The 19,643-nt window shown below is 43.6% G+C and overlaps 2 protein-coding genes across 5 annotated transcripts in view; both read left to right on the forward strand.

The window, feature by feature from the left end:
* Positions 1-5,563: 5,563 nt before the first annotated feature.
* Positions 5,564-16,964, forward strand: uap1 (UDP-N-acetylglucosamine pyrophosphorylase 1). Of its 2 annotated transcripts, XM_062395859.1 has the most exons (11): positions 5,564-5,699; positions 6,854-7,160; positions 8,532-8,736; positions 9,232-9,407; positions 9,504-9,676; positions 12,886-13,079; positions 13,203-13,343; positions 14,621-14,809; positions 15,057-15,098; positions 16,132-16,198; positions 16,293-16,964. In XM_062395859.1, exons 2-11 carry the CDS (start codon positions 6,878-6,880, stop codon positions 16,383-16,385), a joined length of 1,563 nt encoding a protein of 520 aa, XP_062251843.1. In that variant the 5' UTR covers positions 5,564-5,699; positions 6,854-6,877; the 3' UTR covers positions 16,386-16,964. The 2 variants fall into 2 exon arrangements, with proteins under 2 accessions (XP_062251843.1, XP_062251844.1); XM_062395860.1 differs by lacking the exon at positions 15,057-15,098.
* Positions 16,965-18,732: 1,768 nt separating this feature from the next.
* The window catches only part of ddr2a (discoidin domain receptor tyrosine kinase 2a), a 29,754-nt gene continuing 28,843 nt past the window's right edge, over positions 18,733-19,643 (forward strand). For all 3 annotated transcript variants that reach the window (XM_062396219.1, XM_062396220.1, XM_062396221.1), the window contains exon 1: positions 18,733-18,886. The gene's annotated coding sequence lies outside the window, so the exon portion shown is untranslated. The remainder of the gene's footprint in view (positions 18,887-19,643) is intronic.

Raw genomic sequence — 19,643 nt, forward strand, 5'->3', positions numbered from 1 at the left:
ATGCACCGATATGGAAATGCTTGGCCGATACCGATGTTTAAAACAACAATCTGGGCGATAGCTGATGCCGATATTTGTTTATTTTGTTTTGTTGATATTCATTCACCTTTTTGGGCCAGGAAAATATTTCAATCATTATTTAAAAAGCACTATTTTAAATTTGTTCAGCCCTTTATCACTCTTATCTTTTAATGAGCACTAATTTAATCAGATTTATGAAACAATCTTTTATGTTACTAAACTTTATTTAACGGAGACATATTATGCCCATTTTACCACAAGCTGAAATGGTTCTTTGGGATCTTAATGAAATGTCTGCGCCTCTGTCAGCCGAGGCGCACCGCCGGAGGGAGACCCCCGCGCGAAAGGAGGGTTCCCCCATCGTGCGCTGTAGCTGAGGTGATCCGCGAGAAGGGACCGACCCGCTTTCAGAAACGCCGCCTCCGACCGCCGTACCCGGTCCCCTCCAACGGCCCTACTTCCGAACGAGGACCTGCCCCCCCAAAAAACCTAGAGGCGTGCCGCACCCCGAGCCTCCGGTGGAGAGGAGGGCGACGGGGCGACTGCAACCCCAGCCGCGGCACGTGCCCAGCGGTTTTACCACAAATATGAACATCGGCCAATGATATCATTGAAAGTCAAGTTTATTACCGATACGCCGATATCAGTAAACAAGGCGAATATAGGCCGCTACCGATGTTCGGTCGATACATCGGTCACTTCTTTATAATTCTTATTAAATTCTGTTCTTCTTCTTCCTTTGTTTTGTTTATTGGCGGGTGGCAATCAATGTCAAGGGGCATTACCGCCATCTACTGGATCTCAATCTTTCTGCATTGAGGTCCTTTAATCTTTACAAAGACATTTCCTGTCCTTTAGAGCTCTTTGATATGTTTGCTGTCTTTGTAAGCTTTGATCTTTGTTGCTGCTGAGATCTTATAAATATTAGTTGGGGAAAGGAACTAAATGCACTTTGGTGTGATGGTTGCAAGCTGACAACATGGGAACAGTCTATTATCACCAAGAACAAGCCGACAACCAGGGACCAGTGTATTATCACCCGGATAAAGCCGACAACATGGGACCAGTCTATTATCACCAAGAACAAGCTGACAACCAGGGACCAGTCTATTATCACCAAGAACAAGCTGACAACCAGGGACCAGTCTATTATCACCCGGATCAAGCCGACAACCCGGGACCAGTCTATTATCAACAGGATCAAGCCGACAACCAGGGACCGGTCTATTATCACCTGGATCAAGCCGACAACCAGGGGCCAGTCTATTATCACCTGGATCAAGCCGACAACCACGGACCAGTCTATTATCACCCGGATCAAGCCGACAACCCGGGACCAGTCTATTATCACCCGGATCAAGTCGAGAACCAGGGACCAGTCTTCTATCACCTGGATCAAGCCGACAACCCGGGACCAGTCTATTATCACCCGGATCAAGCCGACAACCCGGGACCAGTCTATTATCACCCGGATCAAGCCGACAACCAGGGACCGGTCTATTATCACCTGGATCAAGCCGACAACCACGGACCAGTCTATTATCACCCGGATCAAGCCGACAACCCGGGACCAGTCTATTATCACCCGGATCAAGTCGAGAACCAGGGACCAGTCTTCTATCACCTGGATCAAGCCGACAACCCGGGACCAGTCTATTATCCCCAAGAACAAGCCGACAACCAGGGACCAGTGTATTATCACCCGGATAAAGCCGACAACATGGGACCAGTCTATTATCACCAAGAACAAGCTGACAACCAGGGACCAGTGTATTATCACCCGGATAAAGCCGACAACATGGGACCAGTCTATTATCACCAAGAACAAGCTGACAACCAGGGACCAGTCTATTATCACCCGGATCAAGCCGACAACCCGGGACCAGTCTATTATCACCAGGATCAAGCCGACAACCAGGGACCGGTCTATTATCACCTGGATCAAGCCGACAACCAGGGGCCGGTCTATTATCACCTGGATCAAGCCGACAACCACGGACCAGTCTATTATCACCAGGATCAAGCCGACAACAAGGGACCGGTCTATTATCACCTGGATCAAGCCGACAACCAGGGGCCAGTCTATTATCACCCGGATCAAGCCGACAACCACGGACCAGTCTATTATCACCCGGATCAAGCCGACAACCCGGGACCAGTCTATTATCACCCGGATCAAGTCGAGAACCAGGGACCAGTCTTCTATCACCTGGATCAAGCCGACAACCAGGGACCAGTGTATTATCACCCGGATAAAGCCGACAACATGGGACCAGTCTATTATCACCAAGAACAAGCTGACAACCAGGGACCAGTCTATTATCACCCGGATCAAGCAGACAACCAGGGACCAGTCTATTATCACCTGGATCAAGCCGACAGCCCGGGACCAGTCTATTATCACCAGGATCAAGCCGACAACCAGGGACCGGTCTATTATCACCTGGATCAAGCCGACAACCAGGGGCAAGTCTATTATCACCCGGATCAAGCTGACAACCCGGGACCAGTCTATTATCACCCGGATCAAGTCGAGAACCAGGGACCAGTCTTCTATCACCTGAATCAAGCCGACAACCCAGGACCAGTCTATTATCACCCGGATCAAGCCGACAACCCGGGACCAGTCTATTATCACCAGGATCAAGCCGACAACCAGGGACCGGTCTATTATCACCTGCATCAAGCCGACAACCAGGGGCCAGTCTATTATCACCTGGATCAAGCCGACAACCACGGACCAGTCTATTATCACCCGGATCAAGCCAACAACCCGGGCCCAGTCTATTATCACCCGGATCAAGTCGAGAACCAGGGACCAGTCTTCTATCACCTGGATCAAGCCGACAACCCTGGACCAGTCTATTATCACCCGGATCAAGCCGACAACCCGGGACCAGTCCATTATAACCCGGATCAAGCCAACAACCAGTCCCCAGTTTATTATCACCCGGATCAAGCCGACAACCCGGGACCGGTCTATTATCACCCGGATCAAGCCAACAACCAGGGGCCAGTCTATTATCACCCGGATCAAGTTGAGAACCAGGGACCAGTCTTCTATCACCTGGATCAAGCCGACAACCACGGACCAGTCTATTATCACCCGGATCAAGCCGACAACCCTGGACCAGTCCATTATCACCAGGATCAGGCCGACAACCAGGGACCAGTCTATTATCACCTGCATCAAGCCGACAACCCGGGACCAGTCTATTATCACCAGGATCAAGCCGACAACCCGGGACCAGTCTATTATCACCCGGATCAAGCCGACAACCACGGACCAGTCTATTATCACCCGGATCAAGCCGACAACCCGGGACCAGTCTATTATCACCAGGATCAAGCTGACAACCAGGGACCAGTCTATTATCACCTGGATCAAGCCGACAACCCAGGACCAGTCTATTATCCCCAGGATCAAGCCGACAACCTGGGACCAGTCTATCCTAACAAGGATCAAGCCAACAACCAAGGCAAACCACACAAAAACGTATCTCTGCCTTTTCTGTCTTCGCTAGCAAATGCTGTTTCATCTCACACACAGTCTGCATGGACAAACAAAGCAAAGGCTTTTCGGAAAACAAAGGACCAGACGGCAAACTTTCAAAAGAAATCTAAAGTCACATTACTGCCAACCCCAGCATGAGAAGAGGTCCCACCTCCTTGAGTCTCTAAATAACACCAAGCAGGCTCTGGAGGAGAAGAAGAAAGGGAGAGAGATAACTCAATCTAGGTCTGGAAGTTTGAGGACATTGCTGTCCTAGAAAGGTGAGACTCAGACCAAACTAAAGATGGAATGGAAACAATCACTCTACGTCTTTACCACTTTTAGACTGTGTAAAAACAATAAAAGATTTGTGGAAGTAGTTCGCCAGAGCCCATCCAGGGTAACCAAGGAGAGTTGATTGACACAGCTGAAGTTAGTTGTCCAATGAAGTCTCCCTTGATACATGTAGAGAGACACAGAGATGCAGGAGAAGACACACGCCAGAGCTGTGCTTTCATGACAGGCAGAAACTGATCGACAACTTATGTTTTGTTGTGTTAATGTTTGCTGTTCTTCAATTAACGTGCTGAAACGGGGAATGTTCATCTCTGTCTGTTGTTGGGAGACCCCGGAGCCAACCTCCATTGCCACAGTTTCTCTTAGATTACTGTTTCAACTTATATTTTTGTAAATGTTATATATAATAAAATAAAAAATAATGCTATAATGTACATTTGTTTGTCTTATTAACAGATTGTAATGTTACAAAGCCTAGAAATGATCGTAGCTCAGCAATGTTTTTTAAATTTTTCCCACAATAGAGATTTTATCAGGTAATGTGAGATATTTTTTACATTTGCTCCCCTCTAGGCGAGCTAAAATGATATATCGGTAAAATTTACACATTTCCCATTAGGGGAATTAACATTCAGGATGTTTCCTAGCAATGGAAAGGATCAGGATGTCTTCAGCACAAAGGGCTGGGAAAATATGATTAAAAAAATGTGGTCTTGTGTCTCACTTTACCCCAGCTTAGGGATAAAGTGAAACAGACCCGAGAAATCAAGGGGATTAAGTGATCCACCTATTGTTTCCACTTTAAAACTATCATAACAACACATGTTATAATAGTTAAAATCCTGACAGCTAGATTGTCAACCACACATTCCAAAACTAATATCAAACTAGTAACAGAATCATGGGGATTGGTCAATTAAGCACATTTATGATTTTTATGATTCATGGGATCTCTTGCACACCCTAGCTTACCCACACATTGTTTCTCTGTCCAATTGGCAGGAACAGGGAGATTGTTTTTCTCTGCGTATTCAAATGCCAGTTCACGGCACTTAACTGGAGCAAGGCCATGGCACTGGTCAGTTAGTTGTTTCGAGTGTTGGGCAAGCTCCTCCTCCATCTTATCTCTGAATATTCTCTTTGCCTCAGCTACTGCAGCCTAGGCTACTGATTTTACTTCCCCATTCTCTTTTTTCTTTTGAGGGTTGTCTTGTCATTTGGCATACTTGCATCCAACGGTTCAAATAGGGCTGACCCAGTATGAGCTGGAGACTGTTTTCTGCAGGTGATGGACATCAATTTCATTTGTGCCTCCTGTGATTTGAATCCTTCTCTGATAACTAGTTAACCCAATTGGGGTTTTGTTTCAGTTGTTTCAGTTCCAAGTAGCCAATGTGGGGGATTGGCTGCATCTAGGATTGGCTGCACACTTGTTGACGCACACACATTTCTAGCAAACTTCAAGATTAAACTCTAGGAAGGCAAAGGTTATTATTAATCATGTGTGTGAAGGCCATTTATCTGGCCCAAACTGTTCATGCCCCAACCTCCTATCTTTAGAAAAAAGAGTTCAGTCAGACACAGACTAGCTCAAATTTGAAACCCTAACAATTTGCACGTGTCTTTGCTGTTTGCATGCGTTTTCTTAATTCGCAGTGCGTCGGCCTCTCTCGGCCACCGTAGGAAATGCGCTCAAAATGCACTCGGCTCGTTGAATGTACGAGGAGCACTTGAAGGCAGCACGCCCGCGTCCCTCGGCAACGTCGCCAGTGCCACGTCAGATGCGACGTAGCGGGAGGTGTAGTCCGGGTGGGAGGCGCCGGCAGCAGCACAAAGTAAACTCGGCTCAGACATTACTGGTGCCTCACACCGGAGGAGCGTCTGTGAGGTGAGTTTAATATTTAATCTCATATTGGATGTTTTTACGGAGTGGTTAACAGTCGCAGAGCTGCTCGCGCTGCTCGTGCTGAATCCATCGTCGGACCACACTGACCGATGCTGGGACTTAGCTCTGACAGCTCTCCAGCACCGTGGAGCTCGTATCGTCCTTAATCATCTTATGTTTCATTCATCGCACCACGCTGACAGCGGAGTCCTCCCTGCTCACACGTACATGTCGTGTATGTGGTGGAGTCGACACTGCCTCGTGGGAACTTGATGTCTCAAGGGTTTTTATTAATCGAAGAAATGAATCCATCATTATATCATGATTGTGTCTGGCGGCTCTCTCCTCTCACCCGTCCCGAGAACAGGAACATGTCACTGCTACTCACAGAAGTAAACAGCAATATACATTTGATTGAAATGAGAAGTGAAGTGTTGAAATGATACAGTAACGAGAGGAGTTTACGTGAGGATACCTTCTAGAAGTGAAGGATATTATGTGTGTGTGCTGTTCATAATCGGGGGATTTGTAATGACTTTTATATCTGTATTTAGTTCTGATAATAATTTTTGTTTTAACTATAAACAAAAATTATTATTTCAATATGCTTGTTGTCCAGTGAATGGACCGATGAGACAGCGATGAAAACAAAAGCTCAGACAAATGTGAGGATATCCATCAGTTCTGGATTGTGTCCCTTCAAAGAAGAAGCAGCTGCAGCCCCCACCATCCCATTCCCCCTCCAGTGGTTGCTTGATTTTTCCTGGTAGAGCAGGTTGGAAGGTTGATTACGAATCAACATTCCAAGGTTAATTTGTAATCAGCCTTTCATGAACACTCCCAGTTCAAGATGCCGATGCCTGGGCTTGGTGTTGTCACCAGTCCTGTTTGTTTAATAGCAAGGACTGTAGGAAATGATGTGCTTCAAAGTTTCAGCCGAGGAACTCAACCGCAAAAAAACAAAAGGAATAGCCATCACCCAAACTTCATCTTCCTTCAGTACTGGTGTGTTGAGTTGGCGTGGCCAATCATCTTCTTTTCATCACGAGTGAACTTGTGGTGTTTCCCCTCTAAAAATGATCATAGCTGGTTAAATCAGTGTCTGAATCATCAGACACACATCCCATGTCCTCATCTGTGTTTCCGTGTGGTTACAGAGTTAATCAAAACCAACATCCATCATGGACCCCAGTGTGAGCGGACTCACTCAGAGGTTGGCCGAAGCCGGCCAGTCTCACCTCCTGCAGTTCTGGGGCGAGCTGAGCCCTGAGCAGCAGGCCAACCTGACCCATGACCTGCAAGGAATGGACTTTAAAGAGATCAATGGGTTCTTCAAGAACGCCATGGAGGTGTCCAGCAGCAGCAAGCACGAGAAGATGGACGCCCGCATGGAGCCGGTGCCCCGGGAGGTGCTGGGGAGTGTGTCGAGGGACAGGGGGAGTCTCAAAGAGTGGGAGCAAGCAGGTGAGGATTTATTTGGCCAGAGTGGTTTAAGTCACAAGGACACAAAATATCTTATTTTGGCTCTATTTACTTTTTATTGGGTGTGTGACAATGTCATTCTCAGTAGGAGAGAGAGCTATGAGCAATTATAGTTGGTAAACCGGTCTTACCTGTTTAGAGCATACACATTACATTACATGTCATTTAGCTGACGCTTTTGTCCAAAGCGACTTACATTTTAAGAACACTCAACATTTTATGAGGGGCCATTTAGGGGTTCAGTATCTTGCCAAGGACACTTAGGCATGCAGATGGGAAAGACTGGGATTCGAACCGGCAACCTTCTTGTTGCAGAACACCCTCTCTATCCCCTAGGCCACGACTTTCAAACATTGAGGTAAGACAGGGGAAGAGAGGATTAAACATCACATGCTAACCCAAATGCTATGATGTTGAGATGGCTCAGTGAGCGTTCTGATAATGTGAAATTCCAGAGGTAGGCCCTCATTACAGCCTTTTTTTTAATCACCTATGTAGGAGCTTATCGTTCAGTCCTAGTTGAGTCAGAACATCAGCAACTCCCCGTTTGTCCTCTCTGTGGTTCACAAAACAATTCTCAGCCTCCCTCTCCTTCATAGATCTGAAATATGAGTATGTCTGCTTGTGTTGTTCATTATGTTTTGCGCAATTCCCCCCCTTGCAGTGGGGGTCTGACCACTTTTACTGAGACTGTTGGATTTTCCCTTTTTTTTCCTGGGGGTGATGACAGTGGTGGTGAGCATAGGGGAACATCTGGTATTGATTTGGGCCCTGACGTAAAAGGAGTTTTTGCCTGACCCTCGTTCATGAGGTCATCCTGCTCTGTTGGGACTTGGGTGTGGTGTGTGCGAACATGTGTGTGCGTGTATGTGTGTGTAGATTTGGGAGGGTAATCAAAGTCTACCTGACCTGCCTTAATGGGCATAGACATAAGATAGATATAAACCTTGTCTTTTAATGACCTCAAGTAGAAAGAGTGTGGATATTAAGTCTTGATCAGCAGTTTACGTAAGAGATTATATAAACCATTGAACCAATGGACCACAATAAAGCCAGTCACAGGCTTGGTCAGGGTTATTAGATTTCAGTTCATGGCTTTTCAAATATCATCTTACCTAAGTCCTGGAGGACTGATCATAAAATGTTGGGTGGTGCGTCAGTAAACATTATTTATACTTTTAGTTCTGTTTATTGTTATTTATCAGTTATGTTTTCACAAAACTGCACTATGCCCATCACTACAGATTAGATATTGTCAATTGGGATCATATTCCATCAAGTATATCAACATATTTCACTGCCATATCTCTTCTCTTTACTACAGTTCAATCTGTTGTCCTCTGGCCCCCTCAGGTCTTCACCACATCTCTCAGAGTAAAGTGGCAGCCCTTTTGCTGGCTGGGGGCCAAGGAACCAGACTGGGGGTCTCTTACCCCAAAGGCATGTATGATGTGGGGCTGCCGTCACACAAAACCCTCTTTCAGATCCAGGCCGAACGCATTCTGAAGCTGCAACAGCTGGCGGAGCAGCAGCACAAAATTAAGTGCTGTATACCCTGGTAAGACATGTTGTCATGGTTTGTGAGGTTTTGGATGAAAACAGATTAGTTACTGTGCCTTTCAGATGCAGCTTTATTTAAGAATAATGAACACATCCAATCCCCCAAATACTCTTCTTTCTTTCTTCATTATGAGAACCAAACAATACATGTTGTCTAACTGGGTCAGATCACTGTGATGGTAAAAGGAAGCTCAATCGAGGGGGTTGTGTTACTGGAAACAGACACGTTTCCTTATGAAGCGAGGAAGAGTTAACAGGGTGTAACAGTAACTGCAGCTTATGTCATAAAGTCTGATTCTGTAAAGAAGTTTATTATAAGTCACATAGATGGATTCGGGGGATGTCAGCTTCTTGTTTTTGTGAATAGGCTCTGAAGAAGATTTTGATTTACTAAACATACTGGGTATCCCACAGCTGTACTGTTTTACTGTATATATGATTTAAAATAGAAAGGAGATCAAATAGTGCCATGTTACTTCTCTTTTAACTTCAGGTACATCATGACCAGCGGAAGGACAATGGAGTCCACCAAGGACTTCTTCTCGAGACACAAATACTTTGGCTTGGAGCAGAGCAACATCGTCTTCTTTCAGCAGGGCATGCTTCCCGCCATGGACTACAATGGCAAAATCATCCTTGAGAGCAAAGGGAAGCTCTCCATGGCCCCTGGTAAACTCCCTCATTATCTGTGATTTTGGTTTTAGTAAGTGAGTGTCCCTTAGTTCATTTTTTTTTTTTTAAAGCCTTTCTGTGCTTGTGTTTCAGATGGGAATGGGGGTCTTTACAGAGCCCTGGGGAACCAGGGCATCATGGAGGACATGGAGCGCAGGGGGATTCAGTTCATCCATGTGTACTGTGTAGATAACATCCTGGTCAAAGTGGCAGATCCCACCTTTGTGGGTTTCTGTGTGCAGAAGGGAGCAGATTGTGGAGCTAAGGTTGGTCACACATAAATATCCTGCTTTTTCTCTCTGTAGCTGCCTATTGCATTTCTGATTTGAGATCTCTGCAGTCTCAGTTATTATTTCAAAAGAGTTTTGAGATAAATTAGTGTTATTTATGTATGAAACACAATTATCATATGGTTTAGATTTTAAAGATCTTAATGTTATGATTTAATGGTGTTACTTTGGAAGACCACGGTATCTAAATTATGAGGCTGCATAACGTATTAACTTTTATATCTATCTCTGTGATAACAAACAGGTCTTTAGTAAGAGTTTTATATGCCAATAAAAAGTCATGCTCTCACACTACAGGCTCCAATTTAAGAAAAACAAGATAAACTAAGCGTGACATTAAAGCAGACTTATTATGGTCCAGCCATAAAGTTGTTCTGAACAATGAGCCCTTGTTTTTTTGCGCCTTTTACACTGATAACCTCACTTACCTTTTATCAGACCAGGAAGTCATCATAAGAATGCATGTATTCAATGGTAATATTATTCTAGTTATTCAAATACTGACGTGTGTAGTTAGTGCACAGTGCAGGTGACCAAAGAACATCAGCATTCACTGAACGTGATCCAGTCTGATCAATCAGTCGTGTATAAATTCCAGGGAGGCTAATTTTGCTGTAGAGCGATTGGAATAGAGTTATGTGTCCGTGTGCATGTGTGGCAGTCATGCATTAGGAGGTGTGGTCAGTCTGCTCACACAATGAATTAACTGCCAGGTTTCTGCTTAGCTGCACCTTCCATTGTTGCACCACTGGGTGGCGTAACAGGCCCGTTTGTCTCTTCCTGTGGTCTTTTAGGCAATAAACTCATTACAGCTTTCTAGGAAATTTGAGTAAATGAGCCCAAAATCTTCATCATCACCATTTTTCATCACAGTCTCAGATAACACTAGTGTTTTTTTTTAAGAAGCTGGCATATTTTCCTAAACTATCTGTTTGGACAGAGTGTGGTCTCAATTCAGGGAAGGAAAAGGACTTTTCAGGGTGCAGGGGTTGGACTATAGAACTTTCCACTAGCAAATAAACTACTTTTCTTAGTTTTTTCCCCAAATCTTTTCATTTCTTTTTGGCTAATAACATGTATCAGCCCCTGGACTGTACATAAATAGATGAATAGTTGGTAGGCGACTCACGAATCAGATCAGTTTATGAGGATGATCCATCCACAAAACTATCTTTTGAAATTTGTAGTTACAATGATTAGTCCTCTTCTATATATTTAGTTCATGTAGAAATGCGATGCAAAGCAACACATGCTTCTCTTTATAGTAGAATAATAAAGGTAAACATCATTAAAGATTAACATCATCTATTCTGTCTTACTTTGTATAAAGCAACATTAAAATCATGTCCTGTATTTGATACTGTTGTTCTATTTGGAAGAACTGTCTGACTATCTGTCTTTTTACAAGACCTGTTTGACTTAAGGTAGTTTCTCATGAGGTTTTAGCGACTCTTCATACTTTATCAGAATTACAGTAGTGAGCTCAACTGTATTTGTGAAGCCTTTGTAAAATAGTTACGATCTTGTGCTGGTGGTGGTAATATGTGTTATTCCATGTCTTTAAAGATTTTTGTTGTTAGGTAAGACTGTATATAAAGATAAAGGACACGTCTCTAATTGCCCCCCACTTTCCAGAAATGAAGCCAAAATAGCCTGGATGTGAATGCTGCCATCTTGCACATTAGGAGCCAGAGTCTGTTCAGTAGCGATTAGGGGATGGCTCGACAGAGTCAATCTCAGCTGTCGATTAAGTTTCTTATGTATAAGTTTATATGGCAACAAATGATAAGTTAGGGTTAGGGTTAGGGTTAACCTCATTTAGACCAGGGTTCACTGGTCTCTGGTCAGGGTTCACTGGTCTAAATGAGCACTTAAACATAAAAATAGCGTGTTGTTCATCTTTATATTCAGACTATAGGAAAAACCAAGGAGTAGGCGATACATGACTGGTCAAAAGCAACAACGACCTTAGAGGAAAAGGAGGAAAATATTCAACTAATGTTGAAAAACAAATTGCTGGATGAAGCTCATTGGTTGGCTTGTGGATCAGTAGTTGGGTCTCCTGTTATAAACGTTTTTTCAGTATTTGCCAGAATAAAAAACAGACCTGCAACCATTCGGAAAAATGCTTTATAACCAAATGAGGGATGGCAAATGAGACTTTGTCTCAAAAAGTCAAAATATATAGTTGTCATTGTCCATAAAAATAATAATAATCCCCTGCTTGGGCAATAGGATGTGTTGTCTGGCAACTTCATGAAAATAGTCAAATCAAGTTTCCCCATTCTCATGGCAATTGAAAGTTTAAAGTGAAAGATTTGTGCGCCTGAAGTCAGTCTAGCTGTTTCTAGGCACGATATTTCTTAGCAATACCACAGTGAAATATGTTTTTCAGTCTGAGTATTTCCCCCATATTTCCAGCTAATACAGAAAATATTGAAATATTTAACTGCAGATCATCCAGACCCTGCTCCTGTTTGACATTATGAGTTGTGCGGTGAAGCAGAGATGGAGGGATCAGAGCGAGAGCGTCCCACCCTCCCGTCATAAATATCTAAGCCCCACTACAGTTCATGTGGCTTCACCACCACCCCCTCCTACCCCCTCACCCCACCCCGCTCACCAACCCCCTCATCAGGACTCCGCTCTGTCATTATGACCCAACAGATGAGGAGAGGGATTTTTTCTTGCCGTGCAGGCTTTAATGTGCTGCTGTAGAAAGTGGAAGTTTCTGAAGAGCAACGTCACAAGCCAAATATCAATAACTTGATTACTTCAGGGAATAGTTCAATGATACAGTGAATGCACTGTATTCCACGAGCTTATTCACCAGTCAGAGCTCTTCACAGCACTTTCTCTATCACAAATAATACACACAATGACAGTACAGCCCTCCGGGGTAGTTTGTGGGTTCAGTGTCTTGCCCATGACACTTAGGTATTTGTATATTGGGTAAATTGTCTCAGAACCAACTCACGTCCTGTATTCGGACTACAAGCTCCTCCCCTCAGGCAGAAAGCACCACAGTTTCAAACACTCCTCTGTCCCCCTGTCCATTGTGTTTAACACCACCTAGGCTAAAATATATGTTTAGTATTAAACTTTATTAAAAAAATTCACAGAGGGAAATTTCCTACTGGTACAATAAAGTTCTGTTTTTTTTTTCTTCGACAAACATTTTCCAGGTGGTGGAGAAAACCAATCCGACAGAGGCCGTCGGTGTGGTCTGCAAGGTGGACGGGCATTACCAGGTGGTGGAGTACAGTGAGATCACCCTGGCGACGGCTGAGAAGCGCAGCTCCGACGGTCGACTGATGTTCAATGCGGGAAACGTGGCCAATCACTTCTTCAGCTTTCCCTTCCTCAGAGACGTAGTGCAGTAAGTCAAATGCTTACCCACTCTTGTTCTGTCGTTCTGGTTGCCTCTAGCACGAAGAGTAGCTCGCTGTCATTATACAGTAAATGTGCATAAATAATACAAAAATGTCTCTCTATTGATCAGGAAGTACGAGCCAAAGCTGCAGCACCACGTGGCCCAGAAGAAAATCCCATTTGTGGATTCACAGGGTCATCTAATCAAACCAGACAAACCAAATGGGATTAAAATGGAAAAGTTTGTCTTTGACATCTTCCAGTTTGCCAAGTGAGTTACAGTGCATTTTTTTCACAGAGTGAGTGTATGGTTGACAGTGTCAGCCAATGGCATCGTACCTCAGACGTAAAAGCCTTAAAGTAATAACAATACAATGAACATCTTATGCTCCCTTTGAGAGGCAGCTTAATTGCATATGTTCTTCTGGAAATCCTTCAAGCTCGGGGTTTGACTGGTCCTTGATCTGTTCCTTCACACATGAACCAGCCCCTTTTTCCAGTCCTGATCTATATCCACCAGCCTCAGTCATGCCGTTGCTCCGTGGCCGGGTCCAGCAGCCCCGGCCTGCCAAGCTCTCTGCAGGAGGATGGAGGTTTTATGAGCTGTTCACTCATTCCACCTCCTCCCCTGTTACATGACATCAGCTCTGAGTCATGCCAGTACTAATAGAACTTTACATCTAATGAAAGGATTCCCGTAATGATTGACTGATGGAAAAACACTGCAGACAACTCGGTCTTGCTTCAAGGTTTATTCGCTATATTACAAAGCAGAGGGGAGGAGGAATGGTTTTCTGTGTTGCAGAGGAGATGGATTAGAGTTGTGCTCGGACTGGCAGACTGGCCCCTCCAGCAGAATCCAGATGGGCTGGAACCCTTTGCTGCCTAATTTTAAAAAGGCCCCATATGTTTTCTGTTCCTCCCCCAGTATTGTTTGGTCTCAAGTTTCACTGGCCCTGTTCAGAGCTGGTTGAGGACGAACCAACACGGATATAGGGAAGCACAGAAACTTATATACACAGGGATGGCAGGGGCAATTGATCACAGGTGGAAGACATTAGGACTGGTGCAGACAATCACAAGGGCTGGAAACGGGACAAAGGCGGGAAGTCAAGCCGGACAACACAAGGAGCAGAAACTACAAAATAAAACAGGAAACGGAAGACATGGAGAAAACATTAACACAGAAAGAAACAAAGAGTAGGAAACAGAATGGGACACCGTGAAACACAGGTACGGGTCGAATACAAACATGTACATAGTGATGGACACGATACACAGGGAGGTTATAATCAAAACTGAAAACACTCTTCATTAAAGAGGCGAGAATAAACAGTCCGGATTCATAATCATGACAACTCTGCTTTTATTTCAGAAGCATTTTGTTCATCCCTGAAATTTGTCTTGCACAGACACAATCTTTCCTTTAGCTGTTAAACAGCTCCACAGGAACTACTGGAGAATAAATTCCTTGTATAATATTATAAGTTATAGTTTGTCATCTAATAGTAGCGTCTGATGTATCTTGCCTCTGTGTCTTTCCAATAGGACGTTTGCTGTGTATGAAGTGCTGCGGGAGGATGAGTTCTCCCCGCTGAAGAATGCAGACAGTCAGGATGGAAAGGACACACCCTCCACAGCCAAACACGCCCTCATTTCCCTCCACCACCGCTGGGTTCTCAACGCTGGGGGCCACTTCATCGACGAGAACGGCAGACGCGTGCCTGCCATACCCAGGTGACCATAGCCAGTCGGCTAAAACACACCATCACAAATGTCATGTCCCTTCACACTCACACAATGTGAAAAAAAAAACGTGTTCCAGGTTCCTTGTGCTCCTCCTCACCTTCCAAACACTCGCCACACTTTGTTTTATATGCATTTGGCTTTTTTTTGAGAAGTTATATTATTTTAGCCTCACACTCTCACTTCCCCTTCCCTCCTGCTTGGTCCTGCACCTGTGTGTCCCATGCAATGTTTCCAGAGACGGAGCAGCAGGCAGTGTCACAGATGCTGGCAACAGAAAGTAACTATCCCCCTGCAGTTCTGAGTGCATGGTGACGGGGTTCTCGCTCTTATTTTCCCTCTCTCTTAGTCGTGTAAACGCTACTACTGATCCTTGATGTCCCCTCTCCTTCATTACCACTGAAAAGGAGGAACCTGCATGGAGAGATTCCAGGCAGCCTCCATTTTTCAGTATCTTCACCGTGTGATGAAGTAAATGACAGCGAGGATCCCTTTAAACAACTGAAAACGCAACGCTCTAAGCGTCCTGGTTAGATGATATACAGTCATAATGACCTGCTGACATGTATTTTCCCCTCAGATGGTTGCTACTAATGCACAACATGTATTGCATGCTGGTTAATGGGCTCCTGTCACACTTTATGGCAAACTGTAACAACTCTGCAGTCGCTGAGAAAGCTTTTATTACTGTGTGAAATAGTTAAACAAGGGCCGCAGAACCTTTCTTGCTAAATTTCCTGTGAGTGTCAGTCCACCTGCTTGTTTTGAAAACTGAAATAAGTGAGCATGTGCTTCAGAAACATTCATGGAATCCATGAATGTTAATCGGGCTCTGACTGTTTATGGTGTGCTTCTTCCCTGATCATTCAGCTTTTCCTTTACTCTCATGATACAGCTATGTGGGTGGCCGCTCAGCCGAACACCTGAAACACCTGATGTGTGATTAGTAATTGTCGTCTGTAATGATTATCTAGAAATAAACAATCTGAGTGACGGTAATGTGGTGCAAAGTTCCTCCAGTTTACCAAAAGCACTGGGCGGAGAGGCATTCATATTACCTGTAATTCATGTGTTTTCTTCTAGAGGAAGTCTGTTACAGAGGGACTAATCACCGGTTGTGTTTGGGAATGATGAAACTCTGATTCTTTGCCTTTTGAACTCTAATCACAAGCTGCTGTCGAAGAACAGCTGTGTCCAGGATTCACAGCTGCTTCTCTCCGCTACTGTCCCTCTACCCTTTCTTTAAGGAGACAATCACTCATTCTGTTTCCTTTTATCTTCGATCGTCGCCTAATTTGTCTCTTCTAACGCAGCCTGAAGGACGGAACAGACCTGCCAATCAAATGTGAGGTCTGCCCTCTGGTGTCCTACGGGGGAGAGGTAAGGAGGCAGTGTCTGATGTATGAAATAGAATCTCCAGATGTGGTCTGTACAACCCCAAACAATGACCTGATGGTGTCTGTACTTCTTTAAGGGCCTTGAAGAGTTGGTGAAAGGACGAGAGTTTCATCCCACGCTGATGATCGATGAACATGGAGTCCATGAGCTGGTGAAAAACGGAGTTTAAAGAATGAGAGGAAGAGAGACAACCCAAAGACCAACCTGCCTTTGTCTCTTAACTTCTTGAACTTTAGTTTAATCGCTGTGCAATAACAAATGTCACGTGCATGTGTTCCTGAAATTGACTGTCCTGTCCCAAAAGATGAATGAATGAATAAGATGAAGTGTTTAGTGTTGTTTGCACCATATGATAGCATCATTCCCAGTTCATATTTGTTATGAAGAACACTTGAACACAGCATGAGATGAAGGACAAAATCCCTGTCATAGTGACTGGATGAAGCAGTCTTCAGGTGCATCTATTTATTTTGCTTATGAGACTTATTTTTATATGTATCGATAGATGCTTTATAGGTGGAAATTACCATCTAGTCACTTATCCTGATGATTTTTATACAATATTGGAGTGATTTCTTAACAGCATGTAATTACGGTACATGGTACGGGCTATGGGGGGTATTTATAATATTTTCTTCTTTTCTGATTGTAATCATTAAAGATTAGATACTATTCAGCTTTAAGACTAAATATGATTTTTATCGTCTTTATTAAACAAGTTTCCTACTTGGAAAAACGTGTGACTGTGTTATAAATGTGGTACTTTTTTTTTTTTGCATTATTAGCCCTTTGTATCTTGGAAAAGATTTTCCAGAAAGTGGTTTATGATGGACTGGAAAATGTAGCTCAATTGCAGCTATTCAGTCAGTATTATTTGTTGTTCCATTGTGAATCGTTTCCTTTCTCACTCTCAAGCTACATTACATTAAGCATCATGATGTGACAGATTGCAGTGAGGCTATTTAGCAGAATGACACTGATGTCCTAGTTTGCAGACTGATATTTGTGGGGATGAGTGTGAAATGCGGTAGAAGAGTATGAAGAAACGCTAGCAACTGTGAAGCTACACTTCTACACAAGTTTTTATTTGAGTTATAACGAAATGTGTTTGTTTAAAGATGTTGAGTTTTAGTTTAAAAAACATTCTATAAACAGTCTATGGTAGGTGCTCAAGCTAATGCTAGTTAAATGCTACCTGCTCACAGTGACAGCGCTGATAACCTAATGTTTAGCAGCTATACTGTTGATCTTTCTAACCAGTTTAGAATGTTGACACCTATTAATAATCTGTTGAAGCCCAGAGAACATTGTTAGATGCAAAGTCAGGCGATCACTAGGTTATTAAAAGTCGTGCAGAACAGCCTTCTGTGCCAGACATTGACTGTGTATAAAGATGGATAACGCATCTGCACTTTGTGGCTGTTCAAAAATGAGGCCAAAATGTCCTAGATACATTTGCTGGTATCTTGTTTTTTTCAGTATTTGGAGCCAGAGACCAAGAGATGGAGCTGCAGTATCGAGGTCTCACCAATACACATGCTTGACCAATCACAAGTCAGTCTCAGCTGTCAATCATGGCGTTTCCCCTCATTTTTACTAACGTGGAGGAGACAGGGTTTGAGACAAATACTTCAGCCAGCCACCAGGGAGAACACGAAATGATTTGACTTCACTTGTGGGAGCTGTCGTCTTCCATCTTTATATGCGTGATCTATGGTATCAAATTTGAAATCTACCCATAGCTGCCGGTGAAAAAGGCAGGTCATCACCAAACTCAGCAGTATCATTTTTGTAGCTGTTGTAATCCAAACTCTACAAGTAGCTTTCCACACATCAAGAAAGCAGGAAACCCTGATGTCAAAATGTCCTCTGGATAAAACAAAATACTTTCTTCAGTCTGGTCAAATGTTTCAGGCCACATTAGCTGCAAAACCCACATTTTATGACCTGATTAGAAAACACCCTCTCCACGACACTCTATTCCTAGATCTGGCTGCAGTGACGACACCACCATATTTGATACAAAAACAGTGGATTGTTGCATACATGTATGTATATATACAAATCAAAGATCAGCTTTTTTATACAATCAAACTCAACAGGTGTACTGTATGATGATTTGTATTCACAGCATTTTACACGTGACCTGGGAACTTGATGAGAAGTTGTCTGGGATAGCAGCAACAAACATTTCCTACAAATGTGTTCTGAAATGACTTCAGAGGGGAGCAACACAAACATTACCTCGGATTGTTGCTCCAGCGTCTAGCTGTCAAAAGAAAGGCTCTTTTCAGGAGGAAGAAAGCTTTCTGATTGAGCGTTGGATTCGGCCTTAATTGAAACCTTATGTGAGGCATGTGGAATTCTGGGACTTTGGCACGCTCCCAAGAATCCACAGAATGTTGAAGTTTTTTTTTCCCTACCTTTCTCTCTCTCTCTCTCTCTCTCTCTCTCTCTCTCTCTCTACCCCTCTCCCTCGCTCCTCTCCCTCTCCTTTTTTCCTCTGTGCAGGGGTGTCTTACATCAGCCCTATGAGTCCTGGTGAAGGCGACTGACGGGGAGAGAGCGAGAAGGGCTCGGGTTGTAACATCCAGCCGTCTGACTGTAACTTGGATAATCTGGTACCGTCTCGGAACAAATGGTCTAAAAGGAACAAAGATCATCTAAAAAGTAAGTCAACCTTTTTCTTTTATACTTCTCATCTTTAATTTAGGATCCTTCTTCTTTTTTCTTTGTTGGGACTGTAAAGTTAGGAGTTCAGACGGCGACCAACTTTCATGAAGCCGTGTGTGCCATAAACGTTCACCCTGATCGTCCTTCTTGCATGTTTGAACTCTTTGTACCTTCTGTGTGAAGTGGCTGTTTTTTTTGCATGCCAGACTAGAGGAATGGACAGCAGAGCAGAGGGATGCTGGGCCAGATTCAAACTCCTCTCTGTTGTGCTGCTGCAGATCCAGCTGTTTCTAACTGAGGCTCTAATATATGTTGCTTTACTTTGCTGTGGCTGCATTCAAATGAGATTAAGCCTCATTCCTTTATTTAAATACCTTTCAGCTTCAAATAAAGATCATGATTAGAGATCATATTTTAAATCATGGACGTTTCTATTTAAAAAGATCCTCAAAACTCAAGCGGAAGTAGATCACTTCAACTTTTAAATTATTTTATTCAGAAAATGCATACAAATTAGATGTTTTAATATGTGTTTAAAATGTAACATAATCATTGAGTCTGATTCAGGTTGTCTGTACTCTGTTTACTTCATTATACAATTGACAATACTGTGCTGAATGCTGGAAGTGTCCTTTTTATGGAAAAAAGAAGAGTAACTAAATGAAAAGGATGTGACTTATTTTTCTGCTTCAATCTCACAAACATGTTTGGTTTGCTTTACTGTGGCGGGGGAAGTTAGAAGAATGTTTTGGAA

This window comes from Platichthys flesus, chromosome 9 (genome assembly GCF_949316205.1).
Source record: "Platichthys flesus chromosome 9, fPlaFle2.1, whole genome shotgun sequence".
NCBI lineage: Eukaryota > Metazoa > Chordata > Actinopteri > Pleuronectiformes > Pleuronectidae > Platichthys > Platichthys flesus.

What these genes read in the sequence shown, in the direction of transcription:
- uap1 (XM_062395859.1), top strand. Translation starts at nt 6,878, where the DNA reads ATGGACCCCAGTGTGAGCGGACTCACTCAGAGGTTGGCCGAAGCCGGC. An exon ending in CAAAGAGTGGGAGCAAGCAG is followed by an intron (nt 7,161 to 8,531) that starts GTGAGGATTTAT and finishes TGGCCCCCTCAG; the next exon opens with GTCTTCACCACATCTCTCAG. An exon ending in TTCCTCAGAGACGTAGTGCA is followed by an intron (nt 13,080 to 13,202) that starts GTAAGTCAAATG and finishes TCTATTGATCAG; the next exon opens with GAAGTACGAGCCAAAGCTGC.